The 23,917-nt window shown below is 38.0% G+C and overlaps 2 protein-coding genes across 7 annotated transcripts in view; one reads left to right on the plus strand and one right to left on the minus strand.

The window, feature by feature from the left end:
- The window catches only part of YTHDC1 (YTH N6-methyladenosine RNA binding protein C1), a 34,196-nt gene extending 18,106 nt beyond the window's left edge, over positions 1–16,090 (minus strand). For 2 of the 6 annotated variants that reach the window (XM_080684978.1, XM_080684977.1), the window contains exons 1-7: positions 15,660–16,090; positions 8,448–8,549; positions 7,753–8,081; positions 7,216–7,633; positions 2,365–2,454; positions 1,862–1,915; positions 1,210–1,304 (exon numbers count right to left, since the gene is read on the minus strand). In XM_080684978.1, the coding sequence (XP_080541104.1) occupies positions 1,210–1,304; positions 1,862–1,915; positions 2,365–2,454; positions 7,216–7,633; positions 7,753–8,081; positions 8,448–8,549; positions 15,660–15,687 (1,116 nt within the window). In that variant the 5' untranslated portion in view covers positions 15,688–16,090. The remainder of the gene's footprint in view (positions 1–1,209; positions 1,305–1,861; positions 1,916–2,364; positions 2,455–7,215; positions 7,634–7,752; positions 8,082–8,447; positions 8,550–15,659) is intronic. The other 4 variants (XM_080684980.1, XM_080684979.1, XM_080684981.1 and 1 more) reach the window with 3 other exon arrangements.
- LOC308242007 (transmembrane protease serine 11E-like) overlaps positions 15,988–23,917 on the plus strand; it is a gene marked incomplete at both ends in the record, with an annotated part of 106,256 nt that continues 98,326 nt past the window's right edge. Inside the window, one exon of the mRNA XM_080655778.1 lies at positions 15,988–16,178. Within this exon, the coding sequence (XP_080511904.1) occupies positions 15,988–16,178 (191 nt within the window). The remainder of the gene's footprint in view (positions 16,179–23,917) is intronic.

Genomic DNA, 23,917 nt, shown 5'->3' on the forward strand with positions numbered 1-23,917 from the left:
AACAAGTGAACCTAAACATCAAGTGAATTAAAAACCTGAGGAACAGAATAATCTGGTGAATATAATAGAATCAGGGGCATAGAAAGGGAGTGGACTGATAATTCTCAGGGGGAAAGGGGTATGGGGGGGTTCAGGAAGAGACTGGACAAAAATCATACACCTATGGATGAGGACAGTGGAGGGGAGGTAAGGGCAGAAGGTGGGGTGGGAACCAGGTGGAGGGGAGCTATGGGGGGGGAAAAGGAGAAACAATTGTAATAATCTGAATAAAGATTTATTTAAAAAAAATAATAAATAAATAAAAATGTGAAAAAATAATAATTCCCTACAAATATTTTAATATCATAGCCATTTACTATAGTAAAATAAATGTTGTTTGAAGGTGAATCACAACACATACAACATTTTTTTGTCTTGAAAAACTGTGACTGACAAAATAATTAAAAATTATTGTGAATCCATAAGAATTTCTGTCAAGTTTCTAGCATTTATAAGTTTTTCTACCTAAGTTCAAAGTTTTACGTATCAAGGTTTACTGAAAGAGGCCTGTGTTCTTTACATAAAGCCAGAACATAATTAATTTCCAAAACATTTGAAGCAATTCCTTGTTATGAATGATTAAAAGAGAGAAAATGATAAGGTCAAGCAACTGCTCTAATTCAGTTTAATCTGCTCAAACTAAATCTCATTCACACTAAATGCTCAATTCTGCCTAAATCCACTCCTTGGGTGGACCTTTAAACTAACTATTCCCTTTTCTTCTAAAAATAAAAGAAGCTCTCCACATCCACATAGAAATGAATTCTTTTCAAGATCTCAAGGTTTAAAACAAGTCATCAACATAAAGCAAAAACTGGTTAAAGAAACCTTTAAAAAAGTGTCAGTACAAGTAAATTAGCAATTGAATATAGAAACACAAAAATCAACAGAAACACATCTTTTACAGTATGAAGTATAATACATATACATTATTTAATATTGAATATCTGACTTCTAAAATCATAAGATTTATTTTAAATCTAAAAGATTAAAAGGAAACTCAGATTACTATTAGATTGCCTAACCAGTACAAAGCAGACCCTAAGTGGCATTGGGCTCTGGACCCTTAAAGCTTGTATGAAAAATGACAGTATCTTATGCTAATCAATTGGACCTTCCCATTTAAAATTTTCAAGATTAGGATAACTTCAACAGAATTGACACTAATACCTTAGCTTTGGCAAGAGATACATTCTCATGGTTGTTACTCTTTATGAGAAAAAATCTTGCATCTTGTAGGACATATTTGAGTTTACTCGTTTGATCTGAAAAAAAAAGAAAAAAAGAAATCCAAATTGATTAATAAGAGGTCATTATCACACAAAGGGGTGTAATTAACTGAAATTAGCCCTCCACAACCCAGATAAATTTTTAAAATTCATAGTCACCCATTCAACCTGTAAAGCTAAGCCACAAGACATAATAAAGCAAAGCTAAGAAAAGAACCAGCATTTGGCAAAAAGGTAAACCTAATCCAGTGATGTTCCGATATATCAGATCCATATTTAAGAATGATAATGGCTACAAATTTTATAGATTTCTTTCATCAGTTATTCTTTTAAAGATTAGTAATAGACTATTATGCTATTAAAAAATATATACCATCCATTGTGCCCCAAAACTGTAACATATCCTGCTATGTTTACTATTGCTCTAAAAGACATAGAGTAAATGAACATGGAGCTCTATGTAAGACATTATTTTTTTCATTAATATATCAGAACATTACTACATTAAAACCAACTATTAATGAATAACCAATAAGGCAAAATAATGGCTTTATGCAGCATGCAATGAAAACAATTTCAAATTTAAATGATACCTTTTCGGACAGCACGAACGGAAGATGATAATTTCTCATGCTTCTTTTCTGAACCTGTATTTAGCCAAAGTACATTTGTTCAGATTGAGCTTTATTAGAGATAAGACAAAATTTCCACAGTCTTGTCACATAAAGTTCCCATTTAAGACAAATTATTCTTCCTGGCGCACCCACACACACACAAAAAAAATACTTCTCAATGTGTACGAGTGTTTTGCTTTTTGGGTTGTTTGGATTTTTTTTAAAATATGTATATTTGAACAGTTTCCCCTCAGAAAACTAGTCACTGAATCATCATCTTCCAAGAAAAAAAAAAGTGGAATTCCACTTAAGCAGTAACAGAACAGGATTAAAATAATAAGAAAAAGCTTAGTTTTCTCTAGAATTATTACACTGAACATGCCACCAACAAGTTCACACTAAACTACAGCCTCCACAAACTTTCTACAGATTACATTAGAATCAGTCAGATATAACTGCAAAAAAGGGTAAAATGAGAATACCTGCATATGACTCTGATGCAGAGCTTCCACTTCTATCAAAAACAATTGGAGAGATGCCTCGAGCTCTCTTTCTTTCCTTCTTTTTCTCATCTAAAAAGAATTCAAACAAGATTTTTTTTAAACATTAAAACATAGGTATAGGTAGTATCATTATGTGTTTTTGTGTAATGCCTAAATATTAATCATTGCTAATCTCTCTCCTGATGACCCAATTACCTCAGAATGAGGCGTTTCATTTCAAAGACACTATTCAAAAACTTAGGAACACTTCATTGTTTCTCCCCCCAACTCCAATAAAATAAAAACACATGCCCATAACTGTGAACCATTTATCCTATATATAAAGGTGGTCTCAAAGTTTTTCAAGAGGGGGTGGAAAATCTGCAAAGCAAACCCAACTTTTCTTTCGATAAAATTTACTGTATTCCATTTTATGTATCAGGTTCCAGTGTTCTAGGCCCTCTTTTTTTAAAGTATACTATCAGGCTTCATCACAATTCCAACTCATTCTATCTTAGATGAAGTTAAGGTAACTTGGCCAGTGTCCCACAGTTACTCAGTGGTAGAAACTAGTTTCAAATGTACGTCCTGTAACTTGAAGTACAAACCCTAAACTCTATTCTTATTGAGACAATTTTCGATTTTTTGGCAAGATATTTTACTATTTTTGAAAGGGGATTCTAGGTCTAAGATGAAAAACTCCAAGGACATCCTAAGTTCCTTTTCTTTTAGTTTAGTTGAAGCACCTTTCCCTTTGTAATTTACTAATAACTACTTCTCCAAATAGATGTAACAAGAAGCTTGTAAATGACACTCATTTTCCTACTTTAGAGCTGAAAGGAAGAGCAAAGCAGCACTTAATCGAACAATTACAAAGCCAAGCCAAGACCATTTATAGCTAGCAAGCCCGGGGACAAAATGATTATCTATATATATAAAAGCCTAAACCACTGTTCAACCGGTAGCTATGACGTACACTGACCATCAGGGGGCAGACGCTCAATGCGCAGGCATGGAAACATGGAACAGACTGATGAATCTCAGGGGGAAGGGGGGAAGAGATTAACCAAAGATCTTATATGCATACTAGAGGCCTGGTGCATGGATTTGTGCACCGGTGGGGTCCCTCGGCCTGGCCTGCGAGGATCAGGCTGAAATTAGCAGTCTGACATCCCCCGAGGGGTCCTGGATTGCAAGAGGGCACAGGCCAGGCTGAGGGACCCCACCGGTGCACAAATCCGTGCACCAGGCCTCTAGTTTCAAATAACCAGCTATAGAGAAATGCCTTTATTTCCAAGCTTGCTGGCTTTGAATAATACCTAATTTTGTGACTAGATTGAACCTTTTAGTATACAAAGACTGAGAATGTGTGTGTGCATGCAAAATCATCTCTTTCTAAAGCATTTGTTTCATTCACCGACTACACATTCCTATATAGTGCCTTGCATACAGTAGGTAACAATTCACTGAATCAAAGAATAAGACATCCACATGACACTAAAAAACTAAAACCTCCTTAAAATATTTTTACATCATTTCTTTCAAAACTCCTAGCATGTTTTTCATTTTTCCTCTGAATAGTATTTAAGCATCTAATCATTATGAATTGATCACTAAGTATGATATATATCTTGTTATTTAAAAACAATACTTTAGATGGGTCAAATATATGGTGATGGAAGGGGACTTAGTCTTTGGGTGGTGAGTATACTGATGCTATATTATAAAGTTGTACACCTGAAATGTCTACAATATTATTAACCAATGTTACCCAGTAAATTTAACTAAAAAAACCTTTATGGTTCAAAGTACTAAAATGATCTCTCACGAAGATAATAGAGGGGGAAAAAAATAGGAGCACAAATAAAGTCCTGTCCAACTATTTTTATGTAATGTTAAATCTACCATTACCATGAGAAATCTCCAAGCATTCTTCTTTTTTTGTATAAATAACTCGCACTGCTCTCAAGTTTATGATTCCCTCTCCCATCTATTATTCTCAGGTCAAAAGAAGAATAAGTCATCAAAAAAACCTTTTAGTGCCCTAGCCAGTTTGGCTTACTGGATAGAGCAGTCAGTCTGCTGACTGAAGGGTCCCAGGTTCCATTCTGGTCAAGGGCACAGGCCCAGGTTGCAGGCTCAATCCCCAGCAGGGGGTGTGCAGAAGGTAGACGATCAATGATTCTCTCTCATCACTGATGTTTCTCTCTCTCTCTCTCTCTCTCTCTCTCTCTCTCTCTCTCTCTCCCCCTCTCCCTCTCCCCCCCTCTCCCTTCCTCTCTGAAATAAAAAAAAAATTTAAAAATACAACTTTGAACAACTATCAAAGTGTGTCACTCTTGTAAAAAAGGTTACTAAAAAAATAAGGTAAAATAAATTGAAATCTAAAAATTCATGGCACAAAAACAAACAAAAAAACCTCATGGCACAGAAACTAAACCAGGGGTGGGCAAACTTTTTGACTCGAGGGCCACAATGGGTTCTTAAACTGGACCAAAGGGCTGGAACAAAAGCATGGATGGAGTGTTTGTGTGAACTAATATAAATTCAAAGTAAAGGAGCGGAGGGGAGAGCAAGAGAACCCTCCGCTCTTTCGGCTCTGTGGGCCAGATAGAACAGCCGAACGGGCCGGATCCGGCCGGCAGGCTGTAGTTTGCCCACAGCTGTAGTAAACTGTAATCCCTTGTATTTAAAAAATGACATCTTCTAATCAAAAAGCCCCAAATCCACCTCACTAGTTCTTTTGCACATTATAAAGAGAAACTACTCCATGATAAATACTAAGTATATTCTAAACACAGTCCTTAAAACATGTTCCACATAAAGGATCTTTGAAGGAAAATCTGCAAATTTTCCTTTAATAGTGAAAGTAAATAGTTCCAGGTATCTCTTAAGGATGGGTATAGGAGGAAGGAAGGAAGGAAGGAAGGAAGGAAGGAAGGAAGGAAGGAAGGAAGGAAGGAAGGAAGGAAAGGAAGGTCTTCTAGCAGGTTTGAAATCAAGGTTTTATAAAACTATTGGATACCATTCTATTTGAAATGCCTTCTCTACAAAAATATAAAGTATTATTAAGTACCTTGCTACAGATCAGCATCATCTAGAAACTTGTTAAAAATGTAGACTTCGGGTCCTACCCATTTAAATAAGTCTCCCTTGTATGACTTAAACAAGACAAACATTCAAGTCTAAGGAATAGTTTCTACCATGGATACCAAAAAGAAGATTCCTATTAATAAAATGTTTCTGCCGAGGCCGGTTTGGCTCAGTGGATAGAGCATCGGCCTGCAGACTGGGGGGTCCCGGGTTCGGTTCCGGTCAAGGGCATGTACCTTGGTTGCGGGCACATCCCCAGTGGGGGGTGTGCGGGAGGCAGCTGATCGATGTTTCTCTCTCATCGATGTTTCTAGCTCTCTATCCCTCTCCCTTCCTCTCTGTAAAAATATCAATAAAATATATTTAATAATAAAAAAAAAAGAATAGAACATGTTAAGGCAAAAGGGAAACTACTCAGTCACTATGCCATAGTAAAATTAAAAAAAAAAAAAATGTTTCTAACCCCATGGGTGTTATACACATTCTCCACAATAAATGAACATTTTTTCATATTACCAATGCAATTTTTTAACTATACCATTATGAATTATAAAAAGTATATCCCATTAGTTTTCAAAAACTTTTTTATATCAAACCCAACTAATCATCTATTCAATTTAACTAACTCCTTTCAAAAACCAATTTCAACTCCCAAACTTAAAACTCTAATGAGCAAAAGGTTGAAAGCACTGGGAGGGGTGGTTGCAGGTTGGAAGGAGTCAATGGGGGGAAAAAAAAGAGGGGATATCTGTAATACTTTCAACAATAAAGATAAATTTTTTAAAAGTTAGGGGGGAAAAAAGGTTGAAAGTACATTTTTAATCACTGGAAAGTAGCTGGCCATTTGCTCTATCATCTATTCTAACAAAAATATGATTTACTAACAAAATACCACTAAGGCAGTAAAATTCTATAACAATAGCTATGTAACTGTCCTATATATCAAAATAATAGAATTATTCTTGTATTCCAATGTTTAGTACATTTTGTTTATGTAGCAGTTCTGATGGCATCTTTAAATAAGACAGCTGTGAAAGTATAATCTTCATATAGTGGCCAAAGCTCTGTAAGTACCATGACCTCTCTTTGCTGAACTCTCTGAATATCTCCCCAAACCACCTAACATTCCTACATTTACATTCATGGATCAAATAAGGATAAAGTGGTAGGACTTGCGGTAATAAAGGAATGACCCAAGATGGCTCTTACCCAATCTCTCCACAAGAATTTTACACCCAGCCCTTTGGGAGACCCTGCACCAGTCTTTCAACACAGATACAGAATTGAAAGAAAAGTTTGTGCTCCCAAAAGAAAGAGAATTGTTTCCATTTCTATTGCCACATGATGAAAATCTAAAGGCATTTAACACGGAAACATTATAATACCTAGTGCACAGGTGCCATATGAATATACTTCAAGTACATCAGTATTTAAATAAGCTGTTGGTAATATGAAAATCTAAGAATTTATAACATTAAGACCTAAAATACATTTCCGAGAAACAAATACACTTATGTTCATTTATAATATACACAATCAAGCTAGGAAATGCCTTTACAAAGGTGTGTACAACTTATTCAAATGTATTTATAATACTCAAAAAGCTTATAATTAACTATAAAAAAAAATCACAAGATAGTCTTAACATCCTCCATCTCCTCAAATATTTTATAATTCAACTGAAACATGTTCAAGAATAAAACCAATCAGGTCAATTTTTTTTTAAAAAAAGGACAAACTTTTGTATACAAATAGTACCTGATCCATCTGTGCCTGAACCAGATCTGACAGACCCATCTGTGAAGGAAACGGATTCAGAATCAGAGTCGCTAGCTTCACTTCGAGTGTCATAATCATTTCCCTCTTCCTTCTGATCTCTCTCATCCTGTTCATATTCTTCTTCTTCCTCCTCTTCCTCCTCCTCTTCCTCTTCCTCCTCCTCCTCCTCCTCTCCATCTTCATCCACCTCTTCATCTTCCTCTGGGTCTTCTTCTACCTCTTCATCTTCCTCCACATCTTCTACTCCTTCCTCCTCATTCTCAGTGTTGTTGCCTTGCTCATCAGAAGAACCACTGCTGCCAGTCTCATGGTCAGAGCCATATTCTTCAGAGTTCACCTCTTCCTTAGAAGACTGGCTGGATCTGCTTGCACGCCTATCCACTTCAAGCCCAATTCTCTGATGGTTAAAGAAAAAGGAAATCAGTAGTCATATCACAGACAAGGTCAGAGTGAATACATAGTTCTAAAGCCTCAAAAAGAATTGCTTTGTTTTATATCTGAAATAATATTTACTACCTCAGACCCATCTGGTGTAGGGGATTTGGTCCTCCTTTCAGGATCCCTTTTACGGAGACCAGGTTTTTCTGGTTGACTCTTATAAGGTTCTCTGGAGGCACTGCTTGATAAACGAATCTTCCGATCTGCTTCTAGACGTTTGTTTCTTTCAGACCTTTGATAGTCCTCATTTTTATAATCTGTAACTGACTTTCCCTTTGTACTAATTATTCTTTTGTTATTGCTAACTGATGAGCTCAGTGGCTTAGAAATCAATTGTCTTGAATGAACAGAGGGCTTTTGTCGTTTTACGTCAGTAGATTCCATTCTGTCACTTTTTCTTTTTGATCCTTAAAAACATAATTTAAAATGATATACAAAAGTGTTTAAGTATTCCATTTATTTCACCAAAGATTAACAAATACTATATATCAGAGAGGAAAAAAGCCTCATTTAAAATGTCTTCTGAAATAATCTTATTCCAAAGCTAATCATAAAGAAAACATAGCTTTCAAACCTTGGAATAAATTTATTTGGGATATTTCACACATTTGAAGGGGGGAAAAACACATTACTCCTATTCATGTGGAATTAGGTACCTCTGCTTATGATTTTGCTTTTGGTATTAATGCCTCAAATAAGTATAAAAGCAAAGTCACTTTCTTAAATTAAATCTCTATATACACTCATTTTAACGAAAGTAATAGGAATCTTACCCTTTTTCTCGTTTTTATCTTGTTCACTCTCTGGATTATATAGTTCATCATCCTGTTCTGGTACTTCTGTCAAAATATCATCTAAAACATTAAGTTCTCCATCTAAAAACAAGAAAATCAAAATAAGGAAAATCATTATCATTAAAGGATTTATTTTCAAGTACTTACTATGTTGAGACTATGAAAGTATAAGAACATAACCCTCAAGAAGCTTTTATTTCAAGATGAAGACATAAGAGTAATTCCTATAAAATCATACAAGTAAAAGAAATGACAGAGCCTTACTCTACAAAGCCAAGAGTATACACCCCATAGGGTATGAAAGTATATACTGGGGTATAAAAGCAAATGTCAGAACTTCTATATTTGTATCTCATCCTTTAATTTATAAATTGTGTAACTGCTTAAAATGTGCATAAATCATGGGAAATACATGTGTATAACTTACAAACATGCATTTATCAAGGATTCGGTACTCCCGGCAAGATACTTATTGACTACCAAGAGAAAAGCTGGCTGAGTCCAGCATAATCAAGTAATCAAAGTTACTATAATCAATAATGGGTGGTCAAAGCAACATCATGGACTGCCTGGTACGGTGCACTGAGAATAGAACAATTCTGTGACAGTCCTATGAAAAATGCAAAATTTAAACTTATGCATGAGGAAACATCAAACAAACCCAAATTAAGGTACATCCAAAAAATGTCAATGTCATGAAAACAAAGCACTCCAGAGTAAAGGAGACTAAAGTGACAATACAGCACTTGATTTGAAACATAAGAGGGAAAACTAATAAATTCTAAATAAGGTCTGTAAGTTATAGTATCAATGTTAATTTCCTGATTTTAACAGTACACATACTACATACAGTTCAGTAAAAGTCGGTCCTAATTTTTAGGAAATACATACTTAAGTTTTCAGGGACAAAGAAGCATCACATCTTCACAATGGACAATTAAGAAAATTATTTGTACTAGTCCTATAGTTCTTTTGTTTGTATGAAATAATGTTAAAATAAAGTTGTAAGAAAATAATTATTGATGTGCTACACAATCAAGAAAGTTTGAGGCTACTGGTATAGACTATGAAAGTGTAACTCAGCCCAAGTGGCATGGCTCAGTGGTTGAGCATTGACCTATGAACCAGGAGGTCATGGTCTGATTCCTGGTCAGGGCACATACTTGGGATACAGTCTTGATCTCCAGTAGAGTAGGGGGCTTACAGGAGGCAGCAATTCAATGATTCTCTCTCATCACTGATGTTTCTCTCCCTCTCCCTCTCCCTCCCTCTCTGAAATCAATAATATATATAAATTTTAAAGTGTACCTTGTTCAGACAAAGAAACTACTGCTATAACTGACATACTATTCAGTGATCATGAAAACATACAATTTGGTTTTGTCACCCCATTCCCACCCTCACTCTATCCAATAGGACAAAGTAAATCTTAGAAATACATGCTAATATTTAGTGCTTTAAACTGATTTTTTACAATGGTCTTATTCCAGTATCAAAAATACTTTCCAAATTTAAGGTCTGGCAAAGAGAAGTAAAAAGTCATGCAAACTAATGAGACAGAACAATTATATATTTGTGGCTACAGTCAAAAAGCAAAGCCCCTAATATAGCAAGGGTTATTAACTTGAGGCTATAAGCAGGTTAGATGGGATTCAAATTTCCCCAAAGGGTGACAGAAATCAGTGACTGAAGAGAAATAGAACAGTTAATGTAAGAATGAGTAAGAGAAAAAAAGCTGGGTTAGGTAGAATACAGAAAAGGTAACATGGGAGTTAGACTTAGTTCCTATTTAAAAATATCTGAAAATTACATATGCTTGAAATGGCACAGCAACTGGTTTCTTTGGGGATAAAATATTTATCTGTACTTTATCATTTTTCTAAAATGGATATATACTATATGGATTTTTAAATTTTTAACTTATCCTTTTAAATCAAATATGCTAACTAAAAAGGCTCCTCTCACCTTCTGGATTCATTGTTTTCACTAGAAGGAAATTAATTCCCTCAAGATCTAAATGGTAGCAAACATAACTTTAGACTTTATATTATAAAAACATATAATTGGATAGAAAAAGTCCAAGTTCTGCAGATATTTAATAATTATTGGGTAAAAGCTCTCTAGTCAGTATAAAAATAAAAAATAAAAAGGTGAGTCCCAACCAATCTTGACAGAATATGTTTGTAGAAACAAACAAAATTTAAAACTATCACAACAAAATAGGCAAGTAAATATAATGCTACTTCTTTTCATGAAATCACTAGTTCTTAATTAGAAATATTAACTCAAAAGCTTGAACCTTCACATGAAATTATACACTTTACATATGCCAAATCTAGTAAATGAAAAAACTATGTAGTTTCATTTAAATCAACTTAAATTTCAGACATAACTCATAGCTTCTGTATTATCAAAGTGAATTATTGTTTTAAAAAGCTGTAACAAGTAAAATTCAGAGATTAGTTGCAGTTTTAGAACGCACCTACACATTCTTAAGACAATATTAACCAATCCTTGCTTTTTTAACACTTTATAACCTTCATGTATTATCAGATATACATATCATATGAAACCCATAAGGTATGTTTTATCATCCATTCTTTTCAGATAAATAGAAGTTCAAGTTGACCAAATTTACTTGTCTAGAAAAGAGCGATAAGAGTCTTAGAGTTCAGGCTTTCTAATAAATCCAGGGTTAAATTAGATTGGGAACATTAAAAAGACCTTTAAACAAAGCATAAGGCAACAACAAAAGTGCAAATTATGAAAAGGTAGCATGCACTAGATCAGTGGTCGGCAAACTGCAGCTCGCAAGCCACATGCGGCTTTTTGGCCCTTTGAGTGTGGCTCTTCCACAAAATACCACATGCGGGCACGCACATACAGTGCAATTGAAACTTCGTGGCCCATGCGCAGAAGTCGGTTTTCAGCTCTCAAAAGAAATTTCAATCGTACTGTTGATATTTGGCTCTGGTGACTAATGAGTTTGCCGACCACTGCACTAGATTAATTTCAAATTAGTGTACCAGAAAGCTCTGTATTACCAACATTATAGCATCTAAAATTTACTTTATCAATTATAGCATCTTCATGTAATGGTCCATACATTTTTATCTGTATTATAGTTCACCGTAATAAGCTAAGGTTTTATTACAGTATTGGCAAACTAAGACCTGTAGAACAAGTTCAGCCCATGGCTTGTCTTTGATGCACAAGAAAAGAATGGTTTCTGTATTTTTAAGGTTGTGTTAAAAAAAAAGGCAAAGAAAAACATATGACAAAGCCCACATAAAGACTAAAATATTACTTACTATCTGGCCCTTTACAAAAAGTTTGCCAGCCCTGATATAAACGACCACATTTTTAAAAATGTTTTAAAACTGATTTTTAGAGATGAGGGGAGCAAAACATCAATGTTGAGAGCAGAACATCGATCCACTGCCTGCACGCCCCTACTGGAGAAAGAGCCTGCAACCCCAGCATGTGCCGTGACCAGAGAACCAGCAACCTTTCAGTGCACAGGGCAACACCCCACCAACTGAGCCACACCAGTCAGGGCTAAATGACCATAAATTTTTTTAATATGTTTTTATTGATTTTTAGAGAGAGAAAAGGGAGAGGGATACAGAGGTAGAAACTTCTATGAGAAACATCTTCGATAGGCAACCTCTTGAATGCTCCTTACCAGGGATCAAGCCTGAAACCCAGGCATGTGCCCTGACCAGGAATCAAACCAGTGACCTGTAGGTTCACAGGTTGACATTCAACCACTGAGCCACACAGGCAGGGTTAAATGACCATATTTTAAGTTACTTTCCTCTTATCACTGATGCCACTTATTTACTGAAATATGACACATAGGTGAAAGAGATTTGGAATTAAGAAAATCCAGGTTATCATGTAAGAGCTAGATCTCCTTGGGAAAATCCCAGGCTATGCTCCAGTTTCTTCACCTCTGATAAGAGGCAGGTAGAATAAAAATATCAGTGTTTGGGGAATGAAACAGGAGGGCAATTATTTGAATCTCCTGATGGGTTTTTCAACCTATAAGTCTTTTCCTATTGCTACCAGATTCTAATAAACCTTGCCTGCTACAAACTGTTTGTTAATAACAAGGATAATATATGATATACAAAACCTAGTCCCAAACACAAAACCAATTTTTTTTTCCAATAAAGCAAATATATACATGTTCTGGTTATATACTGATGTATATATAACATGCCACCACAAAACTTGGTGTTTTAAAACAATACAATAATATATTATTAGCTATAGTTCTGGAGCTCCACCTAGGTAGGTCGCCCTCCCATATGCCTGCAGGTAGTGTCCAGGGCTAGAATCATCTGAAGTCTTGCTCATTCATGTTTGGCTGGCACCAAGGCTGGGAAGACTCAAAATAGCTGGGGTTTCTAGGGCATTTTTTTCTGTGGTCACTCTCCCCCATGACAGCTTCAGGGAATATACGTGTGTGTACACATAACTGCCTGTCGATATTTTATGTACTTGCCTGGATGAGTGTGTGTGTACATATATAATTCAAACCCCGAAACTTAGCTTTGGACATCAATAGCAAATGTCACATAGCCAGTCAGTTTTCAATGAATTCCAACCTGTAATGATTTACAACCACACAATTACTGTACACCAGGAACTTGGTGAACAAGACATACTCCTGGCCTTCACGGAGCTTCCAGCTTGGTAATGTCAGAAAACATGTTACTTATGAAAGTGGTAATTCATTATCCATATTTCTATTCTTTAGAGAGAATGTTATAGGAGCTTAAGAAATAAAATGTATACAAGATACTTATAGTATAAAAGATGTGTACTTTCTCATATAGAAAAACAGCATTTAACATTAGTTAATGCCACCAACATTCCAACTTCTTTTAAATATACTTTTTGGACAAAGAATCACAAGAATCAGAAGGAACTGGCAACTTGTCCAGTTATATAGACTTCAGCTTCTAAGTATGGGTATTTATAGAAGCATTATAGAACTCAATGTCTCTTTATTACACAGCCGATGTGCAAAGCCTGATAATCAGAGGACTCTATGACAAAAATCTTTTACCTGTTCTGTGATTAATAGCAAATTTCTGCAATTTAAACTCATTTCTTATCAAAATCTTACACCATTTATGAAATCATTTAGAAGGAACCTAAGGTTTGTGACATGTCTAAGATTATTACAAGGCTTATCTCTATTATTTCCCAATATTTCATATAAGATAACAGACAACATTAGGTACTCAGCTTCCCAGTTTTTCTTGTTCAAGTATGAGAAGGAAAAGTCAAGTATTGATTCTAATTCTGGCTATTATTCTAGCTGTGTAACAATGATCAAGTAAGTGAGACATCCTGGGCCTCAGTTTCCTTATTTGCAAAATAGGTTAGTTCAGAAATCTCCCCATTCCAAAATATGCAATTCCAGTAGATTTGTATTTGCTAGCTTTTCCAGTAAACTCTAAATACTCATCTTTGATCTAAACTACAATGATAAGCACTTACATCAGAAGTTTTAAAACAGGCAAATTCAATTATGGAAATTAAGTTTTATAAAAACTTCACAAATGTGAGGCCTTTCAAAAGTTGGACAATTTATCCTAAGTGCTGCTAACAGCACAACTACTTCCCAATTATAGTTACAAAGTTTGTGTTTAGACTCCATTTTCATCAATAAATGCATCTCCAAAACGAAATATTTAAAACATCACCTACTTTTCTTCCTCAATGTACATTACTGTATCAACTCTATTACTGACTTACAACTATGTTTCAACAGATAATTCTTGACAGTACTGAGTTTTACTCATTTTGTACTTGGTTCATCTCACCCACCACAACCCCCATTCCTCCCACACAGCTCACAGATTACACTGACACAAATGTTGAATTATTGATTAAAATCATTTGATTTAATAACTGACTTGACTAATTAAAAGCAGTTTCCTTTATTCACTAACACCATGCAATCCTATATTCACATCCCTTCCAGGTGTCTCAAAAAAGTAGAAATAGAGATTTTTTTTTCAGGATTCAATTAAGGAAAATTAAATTACTATATCCTAATCACTCAACTGCTTTAGGATAGGAACAATACCTTAAACATATTCCCAACCACTCCACTTCCCAAGCTTGTCCCTATCCTAGAGTAGTTTATTGCAGCATGAACTCTTCTCTATAGAAAAATTTTAAAAAAGCACAGGCCTAATGCAACTTGACTCCAGAGCCCATTTAACAAGTCCCCACCCACCCCAAGTTAATTAGGCACAGAGAAGGGCAGATCTGTGAAATACAGGACAGCAACTGTGTCATTTTTTATCAACTATAACCTTTCCAAAACTATCATGGAATCTTAGAGTTGTAAAAGATGTATCGATCCAGGATCTATTCAACATCTACATCTCTAGGGTCTGGGAGGTCGGTATTTCAAAAGACATGACATTCCATTTTGACACCATCAGTTCTTCCTATATTTTACTGTAAATTTATCCTCCAACTCTATAAATTACACCGTTTGTTCCTGGTTGTACCCTCTGGGAGCTACGCACATCGTGTTTCTGTAAGAATAGTGACCAGGAATTTTTGTCGGGCGGAAGTCGTATAACTATCGTCTCAAACATCATTATTATCCAAAATAAGTATTCGAGGAGCCAAATTGGCAATTCTTACCACTTCTCCTAGTTAACGGTAACAGCCGGGAGTTACTTGCACTTACTCCTCGAGATTAATAATCCACCTACCTATACGCCTTGTTAAATATACTTACTTACCAGACTACCTGCTTTGATCGTGGCATTACATGGGTTTTCAAAATGTTGCCTAACAGAAAAGGTAGTTCTGAAAGTACGCATTACATCCGCATAATCCTAACAGGAAATAAACCGAAGGGCCTGCAACTCGGAGCAGGCCTTCTTTCAGCCGCGCCCAGGACAGCCGAACGGAAAGTGAAGAGGGGAATCGGGATCAAAGAAAAGCCCGAGGCCAGAAGTAGGGTTAGGGCGCCTGGAGACCCAGAACGAAAAGGCAGGCCCGGCCTCTGCCAATGCGTCGGGCGCCTCGGTGGGGGCGCCGGCTCCGCGCGGGGCATGCTAACCTTCCCAACCCCCACCCCGCAACGGAGAACCACCGCTGCGCGACCCACTCCCCGCCCCGCCTCCGCCCGTCACCTCTCTCCGCACTAACCTTTCTCCTCCCGGCTGTCGGCCGCCATTGCTCCTTTCCCGTCTCCGCTGCTGCCGCCGCCGCCGCCGCCGTCGCCTCGACGCGACTCGCGCGTGGGCCGCAGCCGCGGCAGCAGTGGCACCGGAACGTCCGTCAGTCCGTCCGCGGGGCTGCGTGCTTCACACCTTGGCCTCTACCACTCACCTTTCTCGTCTCACTCTTTTTCTCCTCGCTTTTTCCCGTTCTCCCTTCTCCCCTTCCCTCCTGGCACTCCAGCCTCGCCTAGGCCCGGCTTTCCCGTAGGGGCTTGGGGACGGGAGGGGGCAGCAGGGGGAGGGATGGGAAACAGATGGCGACGGCGGGCGGCGCTAAAATGGAGCCTGCTTCCTGCGTGAAACAATCCCGCTCCCGAAATGCCCTGCGCTGTTTACGCTTCGTTCCTCCCTGGCAACGTCACAGTGCGGAGAGGGGCGGGGCAGCGAAACCAGCGCTGGAACGTGACATGACGTCGAATGTAGCCCCGCCCCCTGCAAGCCGGCGGTCCTTAGACTAAGCCTCTGCAGTGATTGGATTATTTACCGGCATCTGCAGCGCTGAGTACATTGGGGTGGCTCGGTTTCCTCACGTGAAACGCCTACTGGCGGACCTAGCTCCTGGATAAAGGTGCTTCCTGTCTCTCCGCGGGATTCCTGATTTGGGCCGGCCCCTTGCTTGTACTTGGCTGTCCTAGGTTTACCCAAAGGCAGTGCAGGATGCACTCATGCAGTCATCTATCTCATTGGTCATAAAAGCCTACTGGTTTTGCATTTAACTGGGGAAAGGAATTATAATGTCTTTTAATATTGCATTCTATTTCACATAATAAATTTGATTTAAACATATATCGAGGCTTCAGGGTACACAGTTGATTGAAACAGACTACTGAGAAATTTAAACTATAGAAGTGACCCAAAATTACTTAACGACATAATATGGTAAAATATGCAAGGAAACTTTTTTAAGTTCATTGCCCAAAGGAATGAAAATGTAATTTTGTTTCACGCTCCATAACCAAGTTTACAGGGGAAAGAAAATTTGAAGAAGAAAAAAAGAGTAACATTGTTATATGAAAAGAAACGAATAGTTATGTTCAGAGAATAGAGTGTCTTGTTCCTTGATGGCCCTTGTAACAGGTTGCAAACTGGTTCCCACTGACCTAAGACTTTCCTTGAACTAGCAGTATTGTGTGTTTTTAATGCCATTAAGGTCAGGTACTCCTTAATGCCTTTAAATAGGCTCATGCCCTTTTCAGTAAGTCTTGGCCTTCACCATCCCCCTCAATTGCCTTATCCCTGGTAAATATTACTGATTGAAGTATATATCTATCAAGTGTGTGGATTAAAAAAATATATCGGTAGATGGATTTTGTTGCCCTGGAAAGATTATTTAGAGTAAGGTGCAAAGGAAACACAGTCCAGAGTCTTAGAGAATATCATTGTAGGGAAGGCAAATTTACAATATCAACCTAGAACATTTTGTCATGCCAGAAAGAAGTAATAAAAAAATGCTAGGATCCTATCAAAATTACTCAGAAGAGTTGCTAACTAAACCGTCTCCCACTGGACAAATTTGAGATATTTGGACCTTCTGTAAAGGTAAAATTGCATTGGATTGAAACATCAAGTATGTTTTATTCCACGAATTGATAATAGTTCAAAAATTTTTTCTGCCTCCTTTGAATGATGCTAGGGAACAGTTCATTATCTTGAAAACTGGTAAGCAAAAATAATTCATTATTTACCTTGTCTTTTCTATTAGAATTGTATTCAGGGTTACCAAGCAAATATTGATGAAGGAAAGTTTCTCTTTATGAAAGTATTGCAGCTAATACATGGCCAGGGTGACATAATGATAGAACTAAGATATCATCATTATGTATCCAAGAATGCAGTAAACAGATCAAAGCAATGGTTGTTAGTGGCTGCTAATTAATATAACAAAAGATAACCTGATGTTATATGCCTCCTGATGGGAGTACATAACACTCTCTCTGAAGAAATATTGCCCCAAAATTAAACCTGGATCTCATCAAGACTATTTTCAGGCGAGGGTGATTCTGTTCCCAGGGCACATTTAAAAATGCTTGGAGAAGTTTTTGGTCGCCACCACTGAGGGAGAGTACTATTAGAATGTATTGGGCAGAAGCCAGGAATGCTGTTAAACATCTCACAAAGAAAGCCCCTGATCCAATCACAAAGAATTATCCCACCGGAATGCACGAATCCATGCACTGGGCCTCTAGTGTAAATATAATCCTATATTGAAATCTATGTTATTAAAATAAGGCTATGTAAAACAAAAAGTACAACTGTTTAAAAAATGTGGTTTTCCTTTTAGTTATGTTGTAAAGAGAAAAAGTTGTCAAGGTTACAAAGAATTGAACTCTAGATTTGTTGGACATTGGTTTATTCAAGTAAATGATTATGTAGTGATAAAGAGCAAAGACTGCAGTTCACAATGAGCCAGTGCACCCTCTGGCTCTGCCACTCACTAGCATGGGGCCTTAGAGAAATTAACCTCTAGTCTATACTGTCTTTATAAATGAGGATTTAGAAATTATTTTCAAAGGATTTCTGAAAAGGTTAGAAAAGGCATTTAATAATAAACTGGAGCTACTCTTACTTTTATTATTTTTGTAGTTTAGGAAAGATGGATTGTTCTACCAATTATCACTGGTGAACTTAACCAGAAGATGTAGTACTAAAAACTCTAGATATTTGGTTTAGTTATGGATGCAGATGATTTCCTGAGTAAAGATGGATGAACTGAAAACCTACAGCCAAAAATTCTCTTCAGACCTCAGGGATCATCATTGTTCTAAAATACAACATAACTTCTGAAGGGGAAAGTTCCTTTTAAATTGACGATAATGAATTGTAATTAAAAGAATTTATGTGGCAATGAAAAGTGCCCAGAAGTATCCATGTACAGAGTAGAACCATGAAATGATTACCAGATTTCAGCTATTATTGGGCTGGTATCAGAATAGAGACACTAGAAGACAAACAAGCAATGGTAAGGAACTATGGAGATCTGGCCCTTCCAGGGAGAGATCACATCAATATCTCATAATGCCCCTTCTATCCAAAAAGGTCACACCATAAGGATAAGGACCTTGGCCTAAGGTAAACTTTAATCATGACTTATGTCCACACGGAAAACAAAATTTGAAGGTTGAGTCCCACATAATGTTAATAAATGACTTGGGTTTACCATAGCTCTTCACCCATTAAGCATAAAGGTGAAGCATAAACGTCCGATCTACACAAACTCAAAGTGATCAGCATTCACCTGACTGCAGCCCTAATTAACATCTGACTGCAATTTCATGAGCCAGAACTGCCTAGATGAGTGGTTCTGAAATTTCTGACAGGAAACTGTGAGAGATAATAAATACTTAAATTATTTTTAAGCCACTAAACTTTGGGGGTGTTTTGTTACATGGCAATAGATAACTAGTACACAAGATCATATGTAAAAATCAATTGTATTTCTAACTACAGCAACAAAGAGTTGGAAAATGAAATTTTAAAACATTTATAATAGTATTAAAAAACAAATACTTAGGAATACTGAAAACTACAAAACAATGGTGAGAGAGATCAAAGAGGACCTAAATAAAGGAATAGATCCTCATCATGCATCAATATAAATGTCAATTCTTCTTAAACCTATTTATAGATTCAAAGCAAATCCAATTAAAATCACAATAGGCTTTCTTACAGAAATTGACAAGACAAATTTAAATTTGTGGAGAAATGAAAAGGACATGGGATAGCCAAATCAAATTTGGAAAACAAAAACAATTTCGGAGGACTAACACTATCTGATTGCAAGAATTATAAAGCTATAGTAAACATGACAGTGTAGTACTGAGTAAAGTAAGACAAATAAATAAATCAATAAAGTGTTTCATACCTAGGCATGAAATACAACATTAATTATATACATAATTTGTGTTATATTTATAGTTGTGAAATATAGCATTAAAAATGAATTAGAGCGTTAGCTGGTTTGCCTCAGTGGATAGAGCATTGGCCTGAGGACTGAAGGGTCCCGTGTTTGATTCTGATCAAGGCACGTGTCTGAGTTGTGGGCTTGGTCTCCAGTAGGGGGCATGCAGGAGGCAGCCCATCCATGATTCTCTCTCATCATGGATGTTTCGATCTCTCCCTCTCCCTTCCTCTCTGAAATCAATAAAAATATATTTTAAAAAATGAATTAGAGGTATATGCACCAACATGGTTAGATTTAGAAAATATAACATTAAGAGAAGAAAGAAATAGAATGGAGAAGGAATACAAAGAGGACTTCACCTTTCATCAGATATGCTTTATTTATTTAAAGACTAAAAAGCCCTGAAACACATGGCAAAGTAATAAGACTAGTGAGTACATAAAGATTACATTACTGTCTTTAATGTTTTTGGAATATTTTATTATTTAAATTGCACATGAAGAATGTTCGTCTAAGTTTAAAATAAAACTCATTATTGCATAATGCACCTGTGCCCAAAATAGTTGGTCAAACCAGTAAAAAAAAACTGACGCTCCCATAGGCTTTGACTCTTGGCCTTCTCCACTTCTGGCTGTGTTTCTGCTCATTCTGAACAGCTTGATGCAGACTTAAGAGAACATTCTAATGGAGTGTGTGTAGGTGAGCGAAAAGCACAAGCAGGACTGGGTGTCTTTTATTGAAATGCTTATCTGGACCTCCAGATGCATAAAGACCACCTTGAGGTCAAGGAGAGTCTGTTCCATGACAAGACCGCTGTATGTCCTGCAAGCTGGACCTGGGCCAGAATAAAGACTGTTTCCCGAAAACCTCCTTTAGACATTGTCTGATCCTAATCATGGTTCATTCCGACATAAATCAGCATCCTGACCCTGCCTCTAGCTAAGTGCTAGTTCCTGGAACAGGCCATTGTCCTGATCTGCTCAAGCATGTAATTTTCCTAACCTGGTAACATTAACATACTAGTACTCATGACTATCTCCTCCACATGCCCCCACCTTTTACCCAATATTTGGCTTGGAGGGTATCCACTTTGTCTTGCAGGTGTCCAGGACCCACCTTGAATGTAAATTTGTCTTAATAAACTCTGCTAATTGCCAAACTGGAGTGGCCTGGCTCTTTCCTCAGTCTTTCCCTGCCATCCACCTACAGAGGTAGATTTTCAGTCAAGGTTTCTCCCTAGGTCTACGTGTGCTAACACTCACCTTCACATTCCAGACTCTCTTCTGTTTACCGCCTGCCTGTGAACCATTGTAGGCTGATGTGTGAGCTAACATAGTTGGACCTGATTTGCTGTTCACCATGCCTGATAAGGATGAGGTCTTTTTGTAAAATATTGCACCAAGTTGTCTAGTATAGTGACAGAAAGCAATAACAGCAGGAGAGAGACAAACTTTCAGTTATTCTAGAAACATAATTTACATCATGGTAACTATAGCTCATAGTACTCTATTATAATTACTTGAAATTTGCTGAGAGCAAATCTAACTTTTCTCATTACATCCCAAAAGTGGTAACTATGTGAGGTGGTGGATGTGTGTATTAACTTGCTCATGGTAATCATTTCACAATGTATATGCATATCACATTTTTCACTTTGTGTTTACATTTTGTATTTGTCAATAGATCTGGAAAAAAGTTTTAAAAAATAGTTTGGTTCAGTGGATAGGCAGCCATGGGCAAACTACGGCCTGTGGGCCGGATCCGGCCCGTTCGGCTGTTCTATCTGGCCCACGGAGCCGAAAGAGCGGAAGGTTCTCTTGCTCTCCCCTCCGCTCCTTTACTTTGAATTTATATTAGTTCACACAAACACTCCATCCATGCTTTTGTTCCGGCCCTCCGGTCCAGTTTAAGAACCCATTGTGGCCCTCGAGTCAAAAAGTTTGCCCACCCCTGGGATAGAGCATTGGCCTGTGGACTAAAAGGTCTTGGGTTTGATTCCGGTCAAGTGCATATGCTTGGGTTGTCCCAGTAGGGGGCGTGCAGGAGGCAGCCGATCAATGATTCTCTCTCATCATTGATGTTTCTATTTCTCTCCCCATCTCTCTTCCTCTCTGAAATAAATAAAAAATATTTTTTAAAAATAGAGAGGGATTGCTTGTACTATAGCAGTTAATCTCTGAAGAACATCGGTCAAGGACCTACACCTCTCAAGGGCAAAGGCCTTTCAGGCCTGACCAGAGAAGGAGAGGCCACATGATGGGAAACCCTGAGGTGGAGAGCAGCGGCTAGAAGGGAGAGTCTAAAGAAAGCTTTAGAGAAGGGAACCTCCAGAACCTACCTGAAGTAGATTTATAAAGTCTTAACAGATAACTTGATGCGAATCATTGATCCTTAAACAACATGGCTTTGAACTGTTTGGGACACTTATATGTGAATTTTTTTCAATTAATACCTGTACTGTTTTCAATCCATGGTTGGTGCCTCAACCCCTGCATGATGCAAGGATCAACTGGATACCACAGTAATCATTGCTGAACTATTGAGTGTGATGCCGATGTAAAATAGTTTAGTCACTTTGGAGGACAGTTGGGCCATTTCTTACAAAACATAATCTTACTATATGATCCAGCAACCCACACTTCTGGATATTACCCAAAGTTGCTGAGAACTTATGTCCACACAAAAACTTGCACATGGATGTTTACAGTAGCTTTAATCATAATTGCCAAAATTTGGAAGCAACCAAGATATCCCTCAGTAGATGAACAGATAAATATGTTGTGGTACATCCTGACAGTAGAATATCAATCAGTGCTATAAGGACATGAGCTATATTAAGCCATGAGAAGACACAGATAAAAGAAATGCATATTATTAAGTGAAAGAAGCCAATCTGAAAAGAACACATACTATATGTTTCAAAATATATGATATTTTGCAAAAAGATAAAACTATGAAGACAGTAAAAAGATCAGGGGTTGGAGGTAGGGTAAGAATGAATAGGTAGAGCACAAAGGATTTTTAAGGCAGTGAAACTACTCTATTTGATACTATAATGATAGGTATGTATCATTATACAGTTATCCAAACCCATATAATGTACAACACCAAGAGTGAACCCAAATGTAGACTGTGATTATGATGATAATTATCAATGCAGGTTCAATTGTAACAAATGTACCACTCTAGTGGGGGTGTTGATGATGAGGAAGGCTGTGTGTGTGGGGGGCCAGGGTATACAGGCTGCGGAATCTCAGAGGGAAGGTGGAGGTGGGTGAATGGGAGGAAGAGATCAACCAGAAAACTTATATGCATACTAGAGGCCTGTGCATGAAATCTGTGCACTGGGGGGGGGGGGGGGGGGGGCGGGGTTCCTCAGTCCAGCCTGCATCCTCTTGGGGGATGTCTGACTGCCTCTCGCAATCTGGGACCGCTGGTTCCTAACCACTCGCCTGCCAGCCTGCCTGATCGCCCCTAACCCCTCTGCCTGCCTGCCAGATTGCCCCTAACCACCTCTGCCTGCCTGGTCGCCCCTAACCACCTCTGCCTGCCTGCCTGATCACCCCTAACTGCTCCCCTACTGGCCTGATTGCCCCTAACTGCTTCTGCCTCGCCCTACACCCAGGACCCAGGATTCCTTCCTCTGGCTGGTTGCAGGCACCCAGGACCTGGGCTCCCCACCCTCTGGCCAGCTGCAGGCACCCAGGACCCGGGCCGGCTTTGCCCAGGCCAGCCGCAGCTGCAGGGGATCATGGGCGGGTGACTGCCCAGGCCGCAGCCACAGGCACCCGGGACCACAGGGTGTGCAGCTTGTCCCTCTCCTGGGCCACAGGCACAAGCACAGCTTCTGGAACCTGGGACCGTGGGGTAGGCAGCTTGTCCATCTCCTGGGCCACAGCCTGGCTGGTCCCCATTCCTCTCTCACGAACTCATTTGTGCCTGGCTGGTCCCCATTCCTCTCTCCCCAGTGTTGAGTGTCTGAGCGGTTCTTATGAGAGGGCACAAGGGCTTGACAACCATTTGCATATTAGCTCTTTATTATATAGGATATGCATAACCCATGGATACAGACAATAAGGTGCTGAAGGCCTGGGCACTGGTCAGGGCGGGCTAGAAGGGGTCAATGGGGCGGGGGGGGGGGGGTGGGAAGGAGACATATGTAATCCTTTCAATAATAAAGATTTTTTTAAAAAAAAACGAGAAATCTCTGTACTTTCCTCTCAATTTGGCTGTGAGCCTAAAACTGCTCTAAAAAAAAAAAAATCTTAAAAAATATATAATTA

This window comes from Plecotus auritus (assembly GCF_963455305.1).
Source record: "Plecotus auritus genome assembly, chromosome: 1".
In the NCBI taxonomy this organism is placed as follows: domain Eukaryota; kingdom Metazoa; phylum Chordata; class Mammalia; order Chiroptera; family Vespertilionidae; genus Plecotus; species Plecotus auritus.